This window comes from Apodemus sylvaticus, chromosome 15 (genome assembly GCF_947179515.1).
Source record: "Apodemus sylvaticus chromosome 15, mApoSyl1.1, whole genome shotgun sequence".
Lineage (NCBI taxonomy): Eukaryota > Metazoa > Chordata > Mammalia > Rodentia > Muridae > Apodemus > Apodemus sylvaticus.
Window position 1 is genome coordinate 56201102 of NC_067486.1, and position 19109 is coordinate 56220210.

General features: G+C 50.3%; 2 protein-coding genes across 3 annotated transcripts in view; one reads left to right on the forward strand and one right to left on the reverse strand.

Annotated features, from left to right (window-relative positions):
- Positions 1–396: 396 nt before the first annotated feature.
- Positions 397–13534, forward strand: Zdhhc23 (zinc finger DHHC-type palmitoyltransferase 23). 2 transcript variants are annotated; one of them, XM_052158843.1, is made up of 5 exons: positions 397–567; positions 1016–1286; positions 6039–6749; positions 8758–8925; positions 11162–13534. In XM_052158843.1, exons 2-5 carry the CDS (start codon positions 1117–1119, stop codon positions 11427–11429), a joined length of 1317 nt encoding a protein of 438 aa, XP_052014803.1. In that variant the 5' UTR covers positions 397–567; positions 1016–1116; the 3' UTR covers positions 11430–13534. The 2 variants fall into 2 exon arrangements, with proteins under 2 accessions (XP_052014803.1, XP_052014804.1); XM_052158844.1 differs by lacking the exon at positions 397–567 and adding an exon at positions 590–732.
- Positions 13535–18245: 4711 nt separating this feature from the next.
- Positions 18246–19109, reverse strand: part of Ccdc191 (coiled-coil domain containing 191) — a 70230-nt gene continuing 69366 nt past the window's right edge. Inside the window, exon 17 of the mRNA XM_052158702.1 lies at positions 18246–18674. Coding sequence (XP_052014662.1) covers positions 18530–18674 — 145 coding nt within the window. The 3' untranslated portion in view covers positions 18246–18529. The remainder of the gene's footprint in view (positions 18675–19109) is intronic.

A 19109-nucleotide genomic window follows, 5' to 3' on the forward strand; every position in this document is an offset into this window, starting at 1 on the left:
CGCAGACTACTGAATCAAAAGTACCACAGAGGCCTGGCAGGAACGCAGCCCCAAGCTCCAGGACTCGCGAGCGTGAACAAGTTGGATTAGCCGGGCTCGGGATCCACAGCGGGCCTCAAGGGAAGGTGGGCGACTCATTGGGTGGGACCCCCGAACCTGGCGAGGTGCGGATCGAACCCAACGCCTGTTGCCCGCGCCCGAGGACTGCAGGCTGCCGGCGAACTCAGGCGGCGCGCGCACGCTCGGGTCCAATCCGGCACCCCGGGGGCCCCGGCGCAGGTGCGGGGTGGCCCAGCTCGAGCGCGGCGGGGGAGGGGCCTCGTGGGCCGGCGGCGCACGTGCGGGCGGCGGGATCCCGGCGCCGGGGGCGGGGCACCCGGAAGCGCGCGCCGACCTGCGGAGCGGCGACCGGGGGCGACTGGCTCGCTCGGCAGGCGCGCGCACCAGCGGTGCTCACAGGTGGGCGACTCCGCCCGGCACGCCCGAGCCCGTCGTGCAGGGTCCCGGGCGCAGCGGCGCCCAGGGGAGCCGGTCCTCCTCCCGGTCCCCGCCTCTGTCGGAGGGCAGGTAACTTCCCCGCCAAGGTCATTCTCCAGGCCCGCCCACGCCCTCGGAGCCGCGGGTTCCGAGTGGGCTGGACGGGCGACCTCGGTCGGGGCTGCTGGGGCTCCTGGCATCTCCCGGCCGGTGGGTGGTTGAAGCGCCAGGGTGGCGCTGCCTGCACCTGCGAGGGTGAGTTTCCACGGCGCGCAGCCTTGGGGTGGGGACAGCCCGGCTCTTCGAGCCTCGGCACCCGCAGGTGAACAGGGCCGCCCTAGCTCTGCTGTCCCGGGCCGCGTGGTCGGCTGTCGCCATGGGAACGGCTGCTACCCAGATGTTGCTAGCCTAGCTGGGAAGGGGAGGAGAAGATGCTCGGAGCCCTAGAAGTCATGGAGCCCCCTGTCAGGCCACGTGGAGCCCGAAAAGCCTGATGAAAACAGGACCCCCTCCCCCCTTTTCATTTTCTATTGCTCAGGCGTTGGCGTTAATGAGAAGCGAGGATGTGTTTACAGGATGTGAGTTGAGTTCTTGCCACCTTTACCTTCCGAGAGAGCTTCTTATGCCTCATGGTGACAGATGCAAATCGGTACACTAAAGGGCAATATGAAGCCAGTAAAAAAAAAGAAAACCGAAGAACCTGAGTTGGAGCCCCTGTGCTGTTGCGAGTACATAGATCGAAATGGGGAAAAGAACCACGTGGCTGCCTGTTTGTGTGATTGTCAGGACCTCGATGAAGGCTGTGACAGGTAAGCTTACCGTTTCCAGGTGCTGACCCCGCTGGTTCTGTTGAGACCTACATAGATTCTTCCAGGTTTGCTCAACAGAATGCTGAGGTTTGCTCTTGCTGTTCCAAAGGCTCTAAAATAGAGAATTGTTTTTTGCTGTCAGGTGTGAGCATTTTATAAAAAGGAGTTATGTAGCAGCCTATAGCTGTGCAGCTCAGTTCATGAGGACTTCGGTTTTCATTTTAAACGATGAGGGTGGGGGATGGAAAGCAGATTAAATGTATTAAAGAACTCAGTCCAGCACAAAACTGCAAGTTTAAATGAACACTCCTGAAAGTTCTTATATTCTCAGTGATCTTAGTAGAACCCATGCATTTTCACTTGGTCACATGGGGCTTGGAGGGTGAAAGATGGTTTTCTGCGCTTAGTTCACCCTTATTTCCGGAGAGAGGGGCCATGTATACCCTGTAGAGAGTGACTGTTTTTTAAAGCGCAGTGACACCGTCCTGGTTCTAATATTACCTTATCTTTGGCCTTTACTTTGACCACAATCCAAGCAATAGAAATTGCTACCTAAGAAGAGAGTTTTAAACCTCAGTTAAAAACATTTTGTGTCAAGTATCCATAAACTGGTTTTAGCCATTTTTCTAAATCTATATTTTTAAATGTCTACTTATGGAAGGCATAATGTGAGAGGAAGAGGGATGTTGGGGACAAGCTTTTCCCAGAAGTTGTCCCTTCTGGTTACTGTAGATTGTTAATCAGGCCAAGAACAGCTTTGCATGGGGACCACTGCAGTCTTCTGTCCCAGTGGACTCTTCAAGCCCATAACCTCTTTGTTCCTTGTCTTTTTCTATAGTATTTCTTTTTAAATAGGTAGCCTTAAATAGAGCTTCTTTAGACTTAGTCTAAAATCCATACTGAGGAAAATAGAGCGCTTCCGTGCCGAAGAATGGAGAATGGACGCCATTTCCTTAATGGCCGGCACTCAGGACTGCGACTTTGCCTTTATAGAGTTGCTAACTCTTCCTCTCTCCTAGCCCTTGGGGCCTGGGCTGTCCTGAGTTCTCTCCTCTGTCCTATCGTCTTTTTTTTTTCTTTCCTGGAAACAGGCTTCCCTGTTCCTCCACCCCTGCTGCACTGTGACTCCAGGTGATCTCTCCCTTTCTCTTTAAGGTGTGCCCTGCCTAAAAAAAAAAAGTCTTCAGTTATTTTTGCCTAAACTATCTTTTCTTTCCTGCCTGTCTTAGTCCACTTAGGCTGCTGCAACAAAATACGTCAGAGCGGGTACATTACAAGTGATAGGAGTGGACTGTCCACGGTTCTGGAGGTGGAGAAACCCAGAGTCCGAGTGCTGGCAGATTTAGTGTCTAATGTGACCCCTCTCCTCATGGATGACACCTGCTCACTACATCCCCGCTCAGCAGATGGAGGAGTGCCTGACCTTTCTTGGTCTTCTTTTGTGTGCATGTTAATCTCACCCACACCCTGGCCTGTTGACCTCACACTTCCTAAGAGCCCCACCTCTGAATAAGATTGCACCGAGAGATAGGTTTGAACTAAATGAATTTTCGCCACAGATATTGGATCCTTGGCAATCTACCTCTGCCCCCTCCAAAGAATGTCTTCACGTGCAAAATACAACCCATACCTCCCAACAACCTCCAATGTTTAAGTGTCAGCACAGACATCTTAAGTTTCCACAGTGGTCTGGGTGGCATCATCTAAAGCAGAAACTGGTGAAGCTCATGAAGGACTGCATGAAGGACCCGTAGCTGTGGGCCTGTGGCTAAGAGGCTGTGGGCAGAAGAGAGCTTAAGACTGCTTCTTGCTCTTGCGGAGGACCAGGGTTCAATTCCCAATACTCACATGGCATCTTACAACTGCCTGTGATTCTAGTCCCAAGGGATCTGACATGGTCCTCTGACCTCAGTGGGTCCGAGGCGCACACGTGATGCACATACATACATGTAGGCAAAACACTTGTCTATATAAAGTAAAAAAAAAAAACAAAACAGTAAAGAAAAAAGAAATAACAGACTAAGTACTTTCAAAACCCAATAGTGGGACATTCATTGGAAGACCTTCCCACGGCAGGAAAGAGAAATGAGGAAGGAGAGGAATGATAGGTCCCACTCCCACAGGACCAATGACATTTGTGATATAAATACCCTACCTTCCAGATGTGCTAGGCTACATGTTGGACCCTAAGGGCTTAGCGCATACTGTAGCTTTCATGAGTTGGAGTCTTGTGTCTGCACAGATCTCGAGGGCAGCTGGGTTCACCATCCTCGGCCTTGGTCAGTTCCTCCCCCACAGCTTTACTAGGCACTGCCGGTGAGGCTCTCTGCAGTGGTCCCATACCCATCCTACACTAGATAGCCTCCTCATGAGCACTCTGTGGCACTTCTTGGCCTCAGCCTTGATGTTCTCTGGGACATTCTTGGACACCCACATGCGTATAGTGATGCCCCCACAGCTCTTGTGGTCTGCAGGGCTGCAGAACTGGGAGCATGTGATGCCACCTACATTTACTACTGATGCCCTTGGGAAGAGTGGCCTTGGTAGCCTACATTGCACCTGGCTTTGTAGAACTATAGGGGTTTGTGTGGGACACTGAATGTGGGGAACAGAGATTTGATGTGGTACTAGGGAGTGAGTGAGCCCTGAAGTTTCGTGGGCATTCTGAGCCGTTGTCTGTGAAAGCATGCTGCTGCTGAGGCCCGGGCGTTCTAGGCTTCTGACTGGAGCACAGCCCCACTCAGAGCTTTGAGAGTCGTCCTCCCTCAAAGGCTCATCCATACTCACCTCTGGCGTGCTCTCCCACACTGGCCTCCACAGTTACTGTAAGGACAGGTTAAGAAGGCCCAAAACTTACAGATCTTCAAGTTATGTTTCCCCCTTGGTTATACATTTTTTTTTCTTTAAAGTCAGTATATGAGTGTATGTGTATGTGCACAAGCGCTCATGGTGGACAGTGTTTGATGTCAGGTGACTTTCTGAATAGTTTCTCTGCCTTATATTTTGAGACACTGCCTCTCACTGAACCTAGAGCTCCTCTATTGGCCAGACTAGCTGACCAGCAAGTTCCTGGAGCCCCCCCCCCCGCCCCCCACCCCGGTCTGCTCCCTCACTCCCCACAGCACTGGACTGTAAGCTCATACCCCCACACCTTTCTGTTTTATAATGCATGTGCCTGGGTATGCAGGTGTGTGCCGTGGCTTTGATGTGTAGGTCAGAGGACAACCTGCCAGTCAGTTTTCTCCTTCCAGCGTGTGGTCCGTGAGGACTGGGTCCCCGTCATCAGCCATTGTCACCTTTTATCCACTGAGTCACCTTGCTAGCCCCGTGTTCAAAGTTTCACGTGGGTACGGAGGATCCAAAGTCATTCTTCTTGCTATCATGGCAAGTACTTTGCCGCCATCATCCTAGGCCCTAAAGTAGTAGTAGTTATTATGATCGATGTTGTTGTTACTGTTATTGTGTTGTTTGTAGATGTGGTTGTATGTAGGCCAGGGATGTGTCTTATACACTAGATCCCCACCCTAACTTTTGAGTCAGGGTTTCTTCACTGAATCTGGAGCTCACAGACTGGGTAGGCTGGGTGGCCTGTGAGCTCTTGGGAGCCACTGCTCCCTCCCTAGTGCTGGGGTTACGAACGCTTAGCACTGCACCTGTCTTTTGACATGGGTGCTGGAGAGCTATAGACTCACGCCCTCATGTTTGCACATCAAACATTTGCCCTCTAGACCTTTCCCCCAGCCCCTCCTTCCTTGACACCCACAGGAGTGTGAGTTCATGAGAAGCTGTGCAACACCCAACACTTTAACACTCTGTCCCGTTGGTCCTCAATCCTCCCTTCTGAAGGACGTAACCACAGTTCACCTACCTGCTTCATAAAGGGTGTTCCTGCTCTGTCTTCATGAGGTGGAAGTTCCTGGGTCCCTGGGGCCTCTTTTATACAGGCCCTAACCTCATTTGTGAGGATTCCCCTGTGATCTGTGACCAAATCACTTCTTACAAGGCCACCCTCCCGAAGTCTCACTATATTGTTCGCTCCGGCCTTGAATTGCTGGGCTCCGATATCCTCCTGCCTCAGGCCTTCTTGCAGCTGTGAGTGGAGGTGTGTGCCATGCCCAGCAACTCCTTCCCTTAGTACTTAGGTGTTGAGGATTCTGTTTTAAAATTGGAACACACAAACAGCAGCATGCTTCCCTGCAGAGTCAGCAGACCCCATTCTGTGTAGTCACTGGATTTATTTTAGTTTGTTCTTCATTTTTGCTTGAGCAGACTCCTGTCTAGGACAGCCTGGTTCACTCCCAGGGCCCAGGGCAGGCTCTGAATGCACCTACTGCTCTTGGGTGAATCTCTCCCTTCGTCTGCTGACTAAGTCTGGCCCACACCTTCCCATAAGCACCCTTCATGTCCATCCCCTGAGCTTAAGACTTCCTTGGAAGACCATTACCTAATGCCTTTTGAGTTCACTGTCAAGATTTGTTTTTAAAGATTCATTTGCGTGTGCACTACTCAGGTTTAGACATTTATATGGAATATGTGTATATAAGCCGTGTATTTAGGAAAGATTGCTGATAGTTAACATTTATAAGCATTATCTTCCTATTTTTAAAAAATGATACATGAATCTGAACCTGTGGGGATAAAATGTTGGCTTTTGGTGTCTTATCATTTGTGCCACTGTTTGACAGCTGGGGCCCTGTAGGTTTTCATTCATCAAATCCACGTGAAGCACATTCTTCTGTTCTCCCTGAATAGATGGCTTACCTGTAAATCACTTCGGCCAGAGACTTGCGAAAGAATCACAGATACAATTTCTGATCGCCTCCGAATTCCTTGGCTCAGAGGAGCCAAAAAAGTTAATATTAGCATCGTCCCTCCGCTTGTACTCTTGCCGGTTTTCCTTCACGTGGCTTCCTGGCACTTCCTGCTGGGCGTGGTGATTCTGACCTCCCTCCCCATGTTGGCACTCTGGTACTACTACCTCACTCACAGAAGGAAAGAACAGACGCTGTTTTTCCTGAGCCTCGGACTGTTCTCGCTGGGCTACATGTACTATGTGTTCCTCCGAGAAGTCGTTCCCCAGGGGCGCGTCGGGCCCGCTCAGCTGGCCCTGCTCACCTGCGGGCTGTTCCTGATACTCTTCGCCTTGTACCGAGCCAAGAAGAACCCAGGCTACCTCAACAACCCAGCATGCAATGACAAATCCCCAAGCAGCAGCCAAATTGAATGCCCAGTCAAAAAGGGGCAGGAGAAGACCAAAGGGTTCCCCAGCACAGATACCTCGGGGAGCCTCAACAACCGCACACTGAAGGACGATGTTAGGAGTTCCTCCAGGGTGGGGCTGGACAGCCCTGCCAAGGCGAAGGAAGACTGGTGTGCCAAGTGCCAGCTAGTACGGCCCGCCCGGGCATGGCATTGCCGGATATGCGGCATCTGTGTAAGGAGAATGGATCATCATTGTGTCTGGTATGTCGGAAAAAATCTAGATTTCCAGAAACTAAATCCATATCCTACCCATTTTGATCTTCTTTTGTGGTGTCCTAAAATGTCTTTCCCCCAGTTTTACACCTTGTAGATATTTGTAGGCTGTGAGGATGTTCCCGCTTAGTCATCGGATTTTTGAGTCTCGCGCATTTAGTGCCTTCAGTCATTTCCTGAAGGAGATTAACAGAAAAACTTTGGGAGGTTTTTTTTTTTTCTTTCTTTTTGTTTCCTATCTCTTTTTTCCCTTCCAATTTCCCTTTAATTGATTTAAAAAAATATTTTTAGTCAGGAACTGTGGGGAAGGCTCTGTTGGTGAAATGCTTGTTCTGCAAGCGAGAGGACGTGAGTTCTCGCCTCTACACCCTCATACGAAGGCCATGCTCAGTGACACAAGCTTGTTCCCCCAACACTGGGAAGGCAGAGACAGGGACATCATTGGAGCTTGCTGGCCATCGCATCTAACTGAATTAGCACGTTGCAAGTTCAGCGAGAGACCCTGACTAAAAACCATAAGACACCAACTTCAAGCTGTTTCCACAAGCAAGCGTGTACACACACACACACACACACACACACACACACACACTATCAGTATCAGTCTTCTGTTCCTCTTGAGCAGAGAATTCTGGGAAGCTGTCTTCAGATGACCGTTCTCTGGCTGTATATCCTTAATCATTTTATGCATCCAGGGATTTCCACTCCCCATTGTGCAGTGGAGGTCCTGTCAGATATCCCTGTGCTGTTGCCTGCTACAGATGGGCTTTGTTTTGTACCTTCCAGCCAGCCTGAGACAAAGGAAGGCACACCAGGCCCATACCATGTCAGGTGCAGCTCTAAAACTCCAGCCAGTGACTGAGTGAGGGGAGTGCTAACACTCAGCCGGAGGCTGGGCGTGGCCGCAGGTGCACTTAGGGCAGTGCTGGCTACTGAACTACACACTAGGTCTGAAGAGAACAGGGGGGAGGGAGACTTCAGGATATGCCTGGAGGGTCTTGCAATGGCCCTAGGACAGAGGTGGTGATTCCTGGGACTTGCCTTGCAACGGGAAGTTTTTATTTTTAGGTGTGTACTGTTTTGCCTTTGTCCTCTACCCCATTCTGTGCATGTGCCGTGAGTGTGGCGGCCCACTTCCAAGTGCTTGCTTGCAGAGTCTGGCAGCTTGTCCCATGGGGAACCTCTGGCCACTGAGCATTCTGAGATGCTTGTGCAGAAGCGATGGCCTCAAGGCAGGACCATTTCTTCCCTGACCTTGTTTGCAGCTGCACCAGACCCCTGACTGCCTCCGACCCTCGATCCTTTTGATGCTCTCATACACACTAAACACTTTGCTCTTTTGTGCGGGTATTTCTGACTGGACTCTTCAAGTCTTCATAACTGCTAAATAAACTTTCTTCATGGCTGGGTAATAGATTTCACTCACTAAGATTCAGGGCCTGGGGCTGAGGGTGTAGCCCAATGAGAGTGTTTGCCAACCACGCCCAACGAGCCAAGCTCCATCCTCAGCACTACACACATGCCCTATATAGGCGTGTACACTGCATGTGGACAGACAGATGTGCCAGCTGTGCTCTGCTTTGCTGTTAGTTCCTTCCCTCCATAGGTCTGTCCACCTAGCAGACAGGTTTTCTCTCCCTCAAACTAAGATGAAAACTAACGATTTACTGTTTCTTAACAGTTCTTTTTTTTTTTCTTTTTCTTTTTTTTGGGGGGGGGGTTGGTCTTTAGTTTTTTGGATTTGGTTTTTTTCAAGACAGGGTTTCTCTGTAGCCCTGGCTGTCCTGGAACTCACTCTGTAGACCAGGCTGGCCTCGAACTCAGAAATCTGCCTGCCTCTGCCTCCCAGAGTGCTGGGATTACAGGCGTGTGCCACTACGGCCCGGCCTCATAACATTCTTTACTGTCCATATTTTAAAGGCTTTCTTGTCTATCACGTGAGTCACAGGAGACATTCTCAAACAAATGTGTTTGTTCCCTCCCCTGCTGTCCCGAGGATAAACAGCTGCGTCGGGGAGTCAAACCACCAAGCGTTCATACTTGCCCTTTCCGTCTTCTTGCTCACTTCGGTTTACGGGATATCGCTGACCTTGAGCACCATCTGTGGGGACAGAAGCCTCTTCACGGCCCTCTTCTACTGTCCCGGAGTCTATGCCAATTACAGGTACGGTGTGCAACCCTCCGTTAACAGGGCCAGCAACAAAGTAATAAATGTTGACCGAAATGGGAGTTATTCCCAAGTTAAGTCAGCGGTTCTCAATCAAAGCATCGGACAGGCTTTGGGGATGGTGGGCATTCCTAAAATTGCCAACAAAATATCGCAGTGGTTATGGGTGAACTTCCAGGGTAATGTCCGAAGCACCATGGACGGCACACAGCGTTAATTCTAGCGCTTGATGTGCAGAAGCAGGTGGATCTGTCTGAGTTGGAGGGCAGCCTCTTCTACAAAACAAGTTCTAAGACAGCAAGGACTACATAGAGAGACCCTGTCTCAACAAACAAACAAACAAACAAACAAGGCTTGCCTTCCTCAGGGCTCCCACAGCTGGGAAGCTTCTCTGTGCCTGAGGTGGCAGCGTGCTCCTTTTGAGAGGTGTTCCTATCTGTGTAGCCTTTCTTTTCTTTCTAACCTCTCATGGTTTGATTACTGTGTTATCTAGGTCAAGATTTCTTAGGCATCATTAGGTGGGAACCCATTTATAAACTGCAGCTTTCCATGCGGTGTTGTAAGTGGGGCCTTCTTCCGCGTGTGGTGCTCCACCCCTCACCCTGAGGGGGTTCACGCCACTTCCACACCTACAGACCAGGAGCGCTTTTGCTCCTCCTCCCTCCGCGCCAGGGGTGCTCGTGCTTTCTCCCTCCACACGTCAAGGGTTCCCTCGGCACTCCCACCCTTACGGAGCAGGAGTGCCCTTGCCAACCTCCGTGCCACGCACCAAGGGCCTCTCGACCCCCGGTGCTTCCTGTCATTCTCTGTTCTTCACTCCGTGTGGGGCTCTGTGGTCTCTGCTTTGGTTCTCTGCTTTCCTCACAGCCCTAGCTCTCAGGACCAGGTCTGCCTTTGCTCCCAGGCACCCCCGTGTGCTGTTAGTTCTTAGTAATCTTGATCTGGACATTATAGATATTGTGGAGCGACAGTTAGTCCTCTCTTCGTGTGGTAACTTTCTCCTCCAGACATATGGAAAGTCACTGTGAATTCCTTGGCTATCAGGAGGGTGATAAACTTGTAATGCACAATACGGGTGTCCTCGGTGGGTGACTCAAAGGCACAGGTGCCAGGGCCTTCATTATGTCTCCCCTCATCCTCGAGTGGTTCCTGTCACCTCAGCTTTATGGGGAACTTTTGGGTTATCATCTGGGAGCTCCTGTGTAGCTTACAATCGGAGAGTCTGTGTGTCTTTTCCCAGCTAATTCTTCAACTGTGCGTGCCCCTCCCCACAGTTCATGAAGGGGCCTGGAAGATGTTGTCCTGCCCTGTATGATTTTTTTTTTGAAAAATTAGGTTCCTACAGATATTTTTTTTTAAAGATTTATTTATTTATTATATGTAAGTACACCGTAGCTGTCTTCAGACACACCAGAAGAGGGGTCAGATCTCATTACGGATGGTTGTGAGCCACCATGTGGTTGCTGGGATTTGAACTCAGGACCTTCGGGAGAGCAGTCAGTGTTCTTAACTGCTGAGCCATCTCACCAGCCCCAGATATTTTTTTTTTTTATTTTTGAAGATTTTTATTTAATTTACATGTATGGGAATGTCTGCCAAGTGTGTGTGACGTCCCACAGGCTAGAAAGGGGCATCTGGTGGGGCATCTGGTGGGGCATCTGGTGGGGCATCTGGTGGGGCATCTGATGGGGCATCTGATGGGGCATCTGGTCCTTAGGAATGGAGTTGCAGGTGGTTGGGTGCTAACTCTCTAGGGTGCTAGGAACTGACCTCAGGACCCCGAGCCCCTGCTCCAGCCTGGCTCCTCTATGTGTAAAAGGCTGTTGATGGTGGAAGGCTGTCTCTGTGCTCAGTCAGCACTACACTGCAGACATAACAGTAGCCCTGTCCTTAGGTTTCCATCTACGGCTCCTTAGAGGACATTAATAATGACTTCCTGGAACCTGTTTCCTCCCGAGTTAGTTACAAATTAGGAATTTCTCATTCATTCAACAAACAGGTGCTGAATACCTTGTTGTCTGCAAAGTATATTAAGACATCCTTTGCTAAATATAACGTGCTAGAAAAACATGTACTAACAATCCAAAGGAGAATCCAAAAGGTTCAACTGGGCTTTGGCATTCTGAGGATGCTAAGATAGACTTTGGTGGGGGGCTGGGGGTAGGCACTGGAGAGGGTGCTCGAGTCCTTACTAACGAGTATGAAATGTTCAGCAAGGCTCCTTTCTCCACAGCTCAGCCCTAGCCTTCACCTGCGTGTGGTACTCTGTGATCATCACAGCGGGTATGGCCTACATCTTCCTTATCCAGCTGATAAACATCAGCTACAACGTAACAGAGAGGGAGGTGCAGCAGGCCCTTCGGCAGAAGACCGGGCGCCGGCTCCTCTGCGGGCTCATCGTGGACACAGGCCAGTACAACAGGGGCTTCCTGCGCAACTGGGTCCAGTTCTCCACCCTCGGCACTCGCACAGTCCACAACCCCGCCGAGGACATCGTCTGAAGTGCCTTCCGTGCAGCTCTGTGGGACATGCCTCTGTCCTTTCCACTTTCCACGTTAGTATCCATGCAGGATTCTTCGCCACCGCCCACTCCTCAGAGGTACTGGAGGGCTATGCTCAGGTGTGGAGAGAGGACTGAGGAAAGGGTAATTTTTCTTCTGCCTTTATAACTTACAGGAGTTCAGTACTGAAGAGAGTCAGACCTTCCTGTCACCGTGCTGACTCAGGCCGCAGAAGCAGCAAAGAGGCTGCGGATCACACAAACTGTTCATATGAAGAAGGAAGTTAGTTAGTTAGAACTAGGAACGTTTCTAGCCTTCCTTTCAATTCTTAATAGCCATATGACCCCTTGGTAGAGTCACTTTTCCCAAGTCTCAGGTTCATCTGTATGGGGGCTTCTACTGCCTGGCTACCTCCTGGAGCAGCCATCATGGCCACCTGAGAAGGGTGTGGAAGCACTCCAGTCCACTCAAGCATTGGAGGAATCAGGCATTAGGAAATCCCTAGGACTGAAGCAGACCGCCTGTAGGTTAGAACGCTGAAGCCAGTACTATTAAGACAATCAGTTTGTACAGTTATGGAAATTCTCTGTGTTAGACCTGTTCTCGCAGGAGAGCGACGAGGGTCAACGCTAGTCATCTTGCCTTGAGAAGGACAGCTGATGAAAATACTTATTATGTGTGCAGTGCGTAGTGGGCAGAAATTTAGGTGACAAATATATTTATTTGTTAATGTATCATTTTATATTTATTATCATTCTAACAAGTTTTTCCCTCCTTCCATGTTTTACCTGGGTGAGGTGCACTCACACACTGGTAGTGGTGGCAGGAAGGAGAGGAGACTGTCCTCTGAGAACATTTCCCCTCTTTTGTGACTGTGGAGGCTGATTAATATTAAGGGCTTGATTTTTTATTATTGTTTGTGTATTTCCAGTGCTGTAGGTTTACAGCACTAAATGGGAACATCAGCCTGGCATGAACTCTCTCCGGGTGCCTGACACCTTCCCATAGCCTCGTGGCTGCTCATTCGCCCTCCCTGTGAACACACGTCTCACTAGGAGAGAACAACAGGGTATATGTGCCTCCCAGCGCTGACCAGAATACTGCTTTCCAGCTCTTCCCAGCACTAAAATTGTTCCTTTGTGTCTCAGAACTGAAACTTGGGGAAGCCTGCAGAATGGGCCCTCTTCCTGCCATAGAAACGGGAGATCCCTATGAGGAAAATTCCATCTTGAAAGCGTTTGTTTTTTACACATGTACTGTTTCTGCGCTCCCACAGATCAGAGATAATTTGTGAGACCTTGAATTTGCCTTGGCCTTGTTGCTAGAGGGAAACAGTACTTTGTGGGTTTGCTGCTGGTTGCTGTTCTGTGCCTGTTCGCACACACTGAGGAAACGCTCCTGCTTCTTGGTGTAGTCTGCCCTTTGTGCCGAGCACCGCCCTGAAACTTGCCATTAACCAGGGCTTTCCTGAAGACTGGCACCACATTTTCATCCAGAGACCTATTGTTTAATAAATAGTAGACTCCATATTCCACTGGGTAAGCCAGAGAGCGAGCCTGGGGATGTCCGCTGACTGCAGCTTCTGCAGCCATGCTTGTGCCTGGCCCAGAGTCCGACGTTCATTTAGAATGAAAGTTGGCTTGGATACAACTCATTTCTGTCTTCGTGGGTTTTAGGTAAGAGAGATGGTAGTAATGTCAAAGACAGCGCATGTGGGCAGAAATTGGTAGTTTTCATGTCACTAGAATACCAGATATGTAGCCAAATCTGAACATCTAGCTGCTGTGAAAATTTACAGAAAAGGGATAGTCAGTCCAAGTGCCTGCTGCACCTTTAGCAGCAGTGCACCTGGGGTGTGAAGGCCAGCACTGCCCCAAGACCCTGCGTGGGAGAATTAGGAATGAGCACCCTCTTTCTCAGAGCTTGCCACTCAAGACTCACATGAATGAATGAATGAATGAATGAACGAACGAACGAATGAATGAACAAACGAGGCCACTCATTTCCCCTCACATGGATGGGGACTCCTTGTTGGTTCTGTTGCTCACTGGAATTAAGAAGCCAGACTTTTTTTTTTTTAAGATTTTACGTGTGTGTGTGTGTGTGTGTGTGTGTGTGTGTGTGTGTGTGTATGTGTACAGGGTGTGTGTGTGAGTGTGTGTGTGTGAGAGTGTGTGTGTGTATGTGTTCAGGGTGTGTGTGTGTGTGTGAGTGTGTGTGTGTGTGAGTGTGTGTGTGAGAGTGTGTGTGTGTGTGTGTGTGTGTGGACAGAAGAACGCCCCTGGAGCTGGAGCTACAGGCAGCCCTGAGCCAGCTGTCATGGGTACTGAGAACTGAAGGGTCCTCTGGAAGAGCAGCACAGGCTCCTAACTGCTGAGCCATCTCTCTAGCCTCCAAAGCTGAAGTTTCTGGAGAACTTTGGTGGTTTGCAGGACGAAGCTCAAAACCTGTAAGAGGATCCTGGCTTTGTGGGCCTCTCAGTCTGCTCATTCATCCCCCGCCCCCATGCCCCATATCTCACTAGGAGAGAACAGGGTATATGCGCTTCCCATCGCTGACCAGAATACTGCTTTCCAGCTCTTCCCCAGCACTAAGGTTGTTTCTTTGAAACTGGGAAGCCTGCAGAATGGGCCTTCTTCCTGCCATAGAAACGGGAGATCCCTATGAGGAAAACATCTTGAAGCGTTTGTTTTTTACACATGTACTGTTTCTGGGCTCCCACAGATCAGAGATAAGTTGTGAGACCTTAAATTTGCCTTGGCCTTGTTGCTTTGTAGAGGAGGAATGGGGAATGTGCACTCAGCTTTTTGAAGTTCATTTCTGAGACAGCCAATCAGAGGCTGTCTACAATCAGACCTTCGTGCTTTATGATCTTAAGTTGTTTGTGGGTTTGTCTGGCATTCTCCAGACAGTAGAAAACTGGAGTCTTCCAAAAGGCGAGGCCTCTGTGAGTGGGTTGTCCCAAGCATCCGTGGATAAGCCAGCAGTCCCTTGACCATGGGAGCAAGTACTCTCCTCCAAAGTGACTCCAGAAAAGCAGGTCCTCTTGCCCTCCACCTGAGCCTCATAAAGGTCCCTCCCTGTTCTCATCCTTTACGTTACTACCACGCCAGTGCATATTCCCAGGAAAGAGGACTGAGCCTGCTTTTGAAAAACTCAAGGAAAAACACTAAGGATAAAGACTGGAAGGAAAGAGGAGTCCCTTCCTTCCTCTTGGGAGCTTGTAAAGTACCGTGTCGGTCCCTTCACTGCCTTGTCGGCAGGCCACCCTGATGCCGCTAAAATGAAGCCTTAAATGTGTTTTGGGGACAGTGCCGTCTGCTCCCTCCGCCACAGAGTTGCTAGGATAGTGTACGTTTCTGCTCTCCAGGTGGCGTTTTCCTCTGCTGACTGCGTTGACTGTTGTCCACTGTACCGCCTGCCTAGAAGGGAAACTGCTATCAACTCTCTCACACAGTACTCCTTGGTACTCTTAATATTTTTAGGAAGAGAAAACTTTATATTCTAGAACTTTCCACTGCCAGAAAACACAGTGCCAGTAAGAGTATATGTTATACTGATATCTGCCTAACAGACTTCCTTCTCTTGGGTAGGACATCAGCTTTCTATTCTAAAGCTCAAGTGAAAACCCGTAGAAGCACAGCTTTAAGCACGAAGGTTAGTAAAAGCACTGCTCCACGCACTCCGTCATCCCCGATGGAACCTCCTGTTAGCCATATTTTGGTACCCTGCCTTTTGAAAGGGAGCCCTCTCGAACAAGCGGTGGGTTCGAGTTGCGCTGGAGGCACCTGCCTGCAGCCTGTTTTCCTCAGCATAAGTTTGCCAAGTGAACGGTTTCATGTTAAACACGCAGAGGCCATGTGGTAAGAATGAAAGCCATGCTAAATAACTGAGCACCAAATGAAGCTCGGTGTGTTCTTGTGAATGTTTGCTGAGATCCGCGTCTCCGTTCTGAAGGAACGGCCAAACGGAGTCCGGATGCTGGCGGCGCCGTCTGAACTTGAGCTGGCTCGAGCATTTCACTCTAGGAGCAGAGGCCGAATGGCTGGCAGAGCACGGGGCTCTCTCCACCGTGGGCTTGTGGTTTATAAGTGCGGGAAGTGTCTTGGTATCACTTTTCACCTTTAAAAATCCATATTAAAAGGCAAAGGTTTAAACCCAGAGCTAGTCTACTCTAGTGATGCAAATAAACGTTTTTCAGGCAGAGCCGCTGACAAGATGCCACGTCGGAGCAGCAGGCTCATGCGTGCTGCCAGGGTCTGGGTGACCTGATGATGTGTCATGGCTTTGGGGCCTTTTCGTTTGATGTGATTTCTGTGTCTGATGGTAGACTAAGTGATCCCAGGAATGGCTTTTATATTAAGTTCAATATTCAATGCAGATAGCCCAACAACATGAAGGATTCCTCAAGCCAAGCCGGAGCCGAGGGCTGGACTCTCTGTACTCTTTGCCCTGTGTCTACATCTTAGCACCTCAGACTCAGATGCAAGGCCTGTACAATGGAAAATTTACAAACTCCTGCCGTTTGTGGAAAATAATGTCCTGTGACCACATTGTTTAAAAGGGAAATAAAGAGCTTTCTTTTATGAAAACAGTCTGTGATTGTTGGCATGTCCTGAAAGTGTTTTTGCCTTAAGAAAACCCTGTGCTCTGAGCTGCAGGGCCTCCTGACTCCCACCGTCATCCCCAGCCAGTGTGCTCTGAGCTGTGGGACCTCCTGACTCCCACCGTCATCCCCAGCCAGTGTGCTCTGAGCTGCGGGGCCTCCTGACTCCCATCGTCATCCCCAGCCAGTGTGCTCTGAGCTGTGGGACCTCCTGACTCCCACCGTCATCCCCAGCCAGTGTGCTCTGAGCTGCGGGGCCTCCTGACTCCCACCGTCATCCCCAGCCAGTGTGCTCTGAGCTGTGGGACCTCCTGACTCCCACCGTCATCCCCAGCCAGTGTGCTCTGAGCTGCGGGGCCTCCTGACTCCCACCGTCATCCCCAGCCAGTGTGCTCTGAGCTGTGGGACCTCCTGACTCCCACCGTCATCCCCAGCCAGTGTGCTCTGAGCTGTGGGACCTCCTGACTCCCACCGTCATCCCCAGCCAGTGCGCTCTGAGCTGCGGGGGCCTCCTGACTCCCACCGTCATCCCCAGCCAGTGTGCTCTGAGCTGCCGGGCCTCCTGACTCCCACCGTCATCCCCAGCCAGTGCGCTCTGAGCTGCGGGGCCTCCTGACTCCCACCGTCATCCCCAGCCAGTGCGCTCTGAGCTGCGGGGCCTCCTGACTCCCACCGTCATCCCCAGCCAGTGCGCTCTGAGCTGCGGGGCCTCCTGACTCCCACCGTCATCCCCAGCCAGTGTGCTCTGAGCTGCGGGGCCTCCTGACTCCCACCGTCATCCCCAGCCAGTGCGCTCTGAGCTGCGGGGCCTCCTGACTCCTACTGTCATCCCCAGCCAGTGCGCTCTGAGCTGCGGGGCCTCCTGACTCCCACCGTCATCCCCAGCCAGTGCGCTCTGAGCTGCGGGGCCTCCTGACTCCCACCGTCATCCCCAGCCAGTGTGCTCTGAGCTGCGGGGCCTCCTGACTCCCACCGTCATCCCCAGCCAGTGGCCTTTGCAGACCCTAAACCTTGTCTTCCTCGTTTCCTCCCTGGTTTTGTAGGTCAGGCACTGTTCATTCAGCTGCAGTTAGCAGTGTTTCAGATGGCCTATCCTATGGCCTATCAAGTGTTTGCTCTCTTCAAAGGGGTCTGTAGACTGGTAATAGCCAGGTGGGCCAAGGAAGCAATTTTTGGTTGACATTTGGGTGAAGCAAAGATAAAGTTTAAGATAGAAAACTTAATTTCTATATGACTTATTTAGGACACGTTTGCTTAAAGAATTTATCCTTATTCTAGGCTTGGCATTAAATTAATAATTGTGTGTGGTTTTGATTTTTTTTTTTAGTGTTAATGGCCAATATTTTTATAAGTGTGCTATAATTAAGTATAAACAGTGGTTTAGGTGGAGTGAGATTAAATATGAATTTAGTTCCATTTTCCATGTGGCTGTTCTTGTCTTTGAAACACGTGTGTTTCTGGACAGCAGTCATATGGTATTAAAGAAAAGGTGTGTGGGCTGCAGGTCAGTCAGCTCTGGCATCTTCCTGTCCATGAGAAATGACCAGAGCCACTTTGCATGGCGTGCACGTGCAGCTGGGGCGGTTAGGAACTGTGCTGGATCGAGCGTCCACTCAACAGTTTTAGTTTACCAATTCAGATGTTCTCGGCTATGAGGAGGTTTCTCATTTTACTGTGTGCATTTGTGGACTATTTGAATTTGTCACAATAAAGACAAGTTTTATAATGAGAAAATTCCTAGCAGATGATTCTGTGTAAAAGTTCACAGAAGGGAACATTTGATCAATCTTTACAGAATCCTAAATATTAGAACATTCTTTGAATTCAGTGTAAGTTGCCAGGCCAAGCAGACAGAGCAGATGGATTACTTAGCAGCCGAGCTGGGAGCATGGCTAGGCACTGTGATGAGGGGCTGGGTGGTCCTCGCCGGAGCTGTTAACTAGCTTGATGTGCATCAAGTGCTTGGCCGTCCTAGCTACCCTGAGATCAGGATGCGCTGCTGTAGTCTGCTGCACCTTTAATCGTGTCTTGTCATGGTGGAGTGGGTGGAGTGGGTCCTGTTGGGCACCCGTCATGCTGTGGTCGCAGAACACTGGCCACCCATGCCTTCTGTCTAAGTCCTCACTGCTTTGTTTCTATCCAGTGTTACACACAGCAGCTCACAGCAAGCGAGAAGGACACCCCATCCGTAAGTACAGGTGGCCAAACACTCATCCTTTCAAAGTTTATTATACTAAGAATATATAAAATACACTCAATGGTGGTGCCCTAGGCTGCTCCTTTGGATGACCCACTGTGACAGACATTACAACAGATGCCTAGCAACCCAGGAGAGATCAGGATGGAAGAACAAACCCCAAGATAATTCCCCTGGCCTATGACACATCCAGAAAGTAGGCTGGGTCCAGCTGGTGTGTGGGTGGAGATGGCCTGCACACCTCCAAGCACCACAGACGTCCCTTGGTGGACAAGCGTAGCTACTGCTCTGCAGCCATCATGATGGTGCCAGCATCTGGAAGTCTGGAAGAATTTCAGCGACCTTCCGGCAGAGTTGGTCTCGCCGTTCTTCCTTCACCCTTTCTTCTTTGGTAAGTTTTACAAATGCCTTCCACATCTCCAGTGTGACCCTGAGAATCTTCCTTTAGGGGGAAAAAGGAGAGGGGGAGATCACTAGGAATTCTGACAGCACACAGTGCGACTGAAAAGAACGGATGGAGTGACTGTGGTGACGCTGCACAGAGAGCCCAGTGCAAACAGTGCTGGCTTTGGGACTCCTCAGCTGGTCGGGTCACAGCCTGTATATCAGCCAACTGGGACCAGGAATTAGGATGGGCTTGGGCAGGCATCTGTCAAGGTAAAGGCTATGACTGAGTCTACCTGGGAGAGTTCGGTTAGGGCATCCAGGCCCTGGTGTTTCCAGTTTAAAACCTGCTAAGCCCATCCCCAACTACAACAGAAAGAATCTAGAATTTTAATTGAGAAAAAATATGCTAATGACAAGGGTGGAAAGATGATGTTTGGGGGTTGCTGTCTGTGGGACGCATACCTGCCTTTTGAGGACTGACCAGTGCCTC

Bases quoted from the DNA above. Each gene is read 5' to 3' on its own strand.
- Zdhhc23 (XM_052158843.1), top strand. From the start codon at position 1,117: ATGCAAATCGGTACACTAAAGGGCAATATGAAGCCAGTAAAAAAAAAG. The intron at 6,750-8,757 runs GTATGTCGGAAA...TGCTGTCCCGAG, and splicing joins ATGGATCATCATTGTGTCTG to GATAAACAGCTGCGTCGGGG. The intron at 8,926-11,161 runs GTACGGTGTGCA...CTTTCTCCACAG, and splicing joins GGAGTCTATGCCAATTACAG to CTCAGCCCTAGCCTTCACCT.